Source organism: Mus pahari, chromosome 19 (genome assembly GCF_900095145.1).
Source record: "Mus pahari chromosome 19, PAHARI_EIJ_v1.1, whole genome shotgun sequence".
NCBI lineage: Eukaryota > Metazoa > Chordata > Mammalia > Rodentia > Muridae > Mus > Mus pahari.
In genome coordinates, this window is record NC_034608.1 from 59,021 (window position 1) to 62,918 (window position 3,898).

The 3,898-nt window shown below is 42.2% G+C and overlaps 1 protein-coding gene across 1 annotated transcript; it reads left to right on the forward strand.

Annotated features, from left to right (window-relative positions):
- Positions 1-686: 686 nt before the first annotated feature.
- On the forward strand, positions 687-2,823 carry Znf331 (zinc finger protein 331). The gene is given in 4 exon segments (XM_021219591.1): positions 687-746; positions 1,774-2,243; positions 2,245-2,517; positions 2,730-2,823. Coding segments are annotated over 4 exon segments (897 nt in total).
- Positions 2,824-3,898: the final 1,075 nt, after the last annotated feature.

Consider the following 3,898-nt stretch of genomic DNA (forward strand, 5'->3'; position numbering starts at 1 on the left):
TCTTTCCCCCAAGCCTGCTGAAAAGGAACCATCCCCAGACAGAAGTTTCCAATCGTGAGGTGAAGGTGAGTTGCCAACCAGTTATTAAAGAGCTCCTTTCTGTGAAGTCATCCTTTTTCTTTTCTCCCTTAACAGCAGTTGGCCCTGGAATTGCTCCCCAAAGATGTGTTGGGGGCACACAGCAGGCTCTCCACTGACCAGCACAGACTCATTTGGAGAACTGTTCAAATCCTCCTGTAGGTTCCGCTTTTCTAAGAATTTGATGGTGCAGGAAAATGCTTCCTAGATGCCAGTTTAGTTTGTTTCTTTGATCTAAGAGAGGGGGCGTTTGTAATTTTGGGATAATTTATAGGTTTTTTTTTATTTATGTGTATATGTGTGTCTGTATGTGTGCCCTATGTCTGTGTTGTTGCCCAAGGACCAGAAAAGGGCATTAAATCCTCAAGAGGTGAACATATGGTTAATTTTGAGCCACCCAACAGAATGCCGAGAAGCTTATTTGCATCCTTCAAAAGAGCCGGAAACATTCTAAAGCACTGAGCCATCTCTATAGCCTGTGATTACTTCTCTAAAATACCATTAGTACTTTAAAAAAAAATTAAGTGAGCTAGGAATATACCTCAGTGACATTTGCTAAGAGTACAGAAAGTTCTGTCTTCAGTCCCCAGTACTGAGAACTCCCAACAATGATCAGCAGCAGCTGTAAATGGAAGTCCAAGGATCTAGCAGTTGCTCAGTTGCACAAGGCAAGCAGTCAAAGAAGAGAAAGAGTAAATCTTCCTTCTTCCAATGTCCTCATGTAGGCCTCCACGAGAAGGTGTAGCCCAGATCCACCACACCTTTAATCCCAGATGACCTTGAACTCAGAGATCTCCCAGTCTTAATCTTCTGGAATTCACTATGCCTCAAGATCTCCATGCCAAGATCCAGGTCGGAAACTTGTATCTCACAGCCTCCAGATTAGGATCACTGGTGAGCCTTCCAATTCTGGACTGTAGTTCATTCCAGATATAGTCAAGTTGACAACCAGGAATAACCACTATACTCACTGGAGAGTCACTGCCACAGCAATTGGTGTCCTCTCTCATTTGGCTTTAACATGAATTCCCATGGTGTTTCCTCACGAACAGCTGTGATCCTAGAATATCAGTTCTGCTGGGGAAGGCTTTGAATTGTGCTTAGTTTTACCTTCTGATTCCCTTTAAAAAAAAAAAAAAAAAACAAATGAGGGCTGGAGAGATGGCTCAGTGGTTAAGAGCACTGACTGCTCTTCCCGAGGTCCTAAGTTCAATTCCCAGCAACCACATGGTGGCTCAACAGTCAAGAGCACTTGCTGCTCTTACAGAAGACCGTGGTTTGGTTACCAGCACTCACATGGTGGGTCACAATCATCTGTAATTCCAGTTCTAGGCAGTCAATGCCTTCTTCTGACCTCCACTGGCAGCAGGCAGGAGTGTAATGCACATACAAAAATGTAATCAAAATATGCATACACCTAAAATAAATAAATTTGTTTTCTAATTATTTTTCTTTCAAATATGGAGTCATCTCATGAGACCAACAATTTAGCTATTAGAAGAAGCATTTATGGACTGAGCTTTTAAGAGACATTAACAAGTAACAAAAGTTCATCTCCTCACCCTGACAGAATTGGTCCTCACAACCACAGGGCTCTGGAGAAAAAGATGTCTAGAAAAGCACCTACCAATACAGAAATACTATTTGTAATATATTATTTGTGAGACCTCAAAAAAGGGCCTCTTCTCATGTCAGGACTTCGGGAAGGCCTTTCGTCATGGGAAACAGCCTAGTCAGCATCAGAAAATTCACACTGGTGAGAAGCCCTATGAATGTAAAGACTGTAAGAATGCCTTCCTATGGCATAATCAGTTTACTCAACACCAAAATATTCACAACGGGGAGAAACTTCATGAATGTAACAACTGCGGAAAGGCCTTCTGCTGGGGTTTGAACTTTGTAATTTATAAGAAAATTCACATTGGTGAAAAACCATACTTATGTAAAGACTGTGGGGAACCCTTTAGACGAGGTGATGAACTCAATCCGCATCAGCAGCTTCATACTGGGGAGAAAGACTATGCGTGTAACAATTGTGAGAAGACTTTTAGCCATCTCTATAAACTTCTGCAACACAAGAGAGTCCACAGTGATGATAAGCCCTAGGAATGTAAAGTCTGTGGGAAGGCCTTTATTTGTAGTTCCAACCTCACTCAGCATAAGAGAAGGTCAGAAGCCCTTTGAGTGCCAAGAGTGTGGGAAGTCCTTCACCAGAATCAACTACCTCACTCAGCATCAGATGATTCACACTGGGGAGAAGCCACATGAATGTAGGGAATGTGTGAGGGCCTTTCAATGGGTGTCAAGCCTGGTTAAACACAAGAGGGAGCATTCAGGTGAGAAACCCTATAAATGTGCAGAATGTGGGAAGGGCTTTAGTTGTGGCTATCACCTCACCCAGCATGAGAGAATTCACACTGGGGAAACCCCTTACAAAAAGTAAAGACTAGGGCTGGAGAGATGGCTCAGTGGGTAAGAGCACCGGACTGCTCTTCCGAAGGTCCTGAGTTCAAATCCCAGAAACCACATGGTGGCTCACAACCATCCATAAGAAGACCTGACGCCCTCTTCTGAAGTGTCTGAAGACAGCTACAGTGTACTTACATATAATAAATAAATAAATAAATCTTTAAAAAAGAAAAAAAGAAAAGTAAAGACTAAGTGAAGTCCCATGTATACAGATCAAGCCTTCTTAAATGTGAGAGAACTCATCCTGGAGAGAAAACCTGTGAGCAAGGTCTTTAGTCATAGCCACCAGCCTAGACAGCATGAGAAAATTCACATGGCAAAATGGTGTAAAGGATTGTGGGAAGGTTTACAATAATATAGCCACCCCAGAGAACACCCAAAGACTCACAAACATTGAAAGCATTGACTACAAAGAGCTTACCAAGGCTCCTGGCATACATCTGTTCTTTCTGTGGTGAGTAATTTATCTTAAGCCAACCTTCCATGGTCATTTTCCAGAGGTGACGTTGGGAGAGTTAGAAACATCACTTTTCTTAGTGGTCACATCCTTTCTTACTGGCATTTTTACTGAATAAGTTGGCTGATAAATTCACAGCACCCCACCAATACTGTTCCACCATGTATTACACTTCAGGCTCATTCTAGTGAGCAACCCTGCTCATGTGACACTCTTAGGAAAGACAGCCTTGAGTCTTGGCAATATACCATGCCAGCTAGCATCACTGTCCCATCCCTCTGCTCTCTGTGACACTCCCTAGCTGCTCACAGCCCCTGATAAACTCATCATACACTGAAGAAATTGAAAATGCATTTAAGACCCCTTGCTAACCAAGCACCACAGTTTTAACCCAGCCTTCCTCAGTGTTCTGAGAGCGCACCCTTTAGCCTGGGCAAAATCCAACACAAAGTTATTCAGTAGTAAAATGTTGAGTGTCTCACATAATTCCTTCCTCAGTGTTCTGAGAGCGCACCCTTTAGCCTGGGCAAAATCCAACACAAAGTTATTCAGTAATAAAATGTTGAGTGTCTCACATAATTTCTTGACTAATGGCCAGGTATGGTAGCACGTGCCTGTGATCTCAAGAGGCTGAGAAAGGAAGATTGAGAGTTCAAGGCTAGCCTGAGCAGTATACCAGATTCCAGACTCGCCTACATAGCATAATCCAGTCTCAAAAAAAAAAAAAAAAACAAGAAGAAAAATATTGTTTCAAAAGTGAAAATCTGTGGTTGTATCGAGTACACGTTAGCACCATTGTGATACTGAAGAGTCTATTATTCTATGATTATACTAGGCACACTGTCACACCATCTTGAAGTTCAAAAATCAGAACTTTTCAGAGTTAAAAATGAG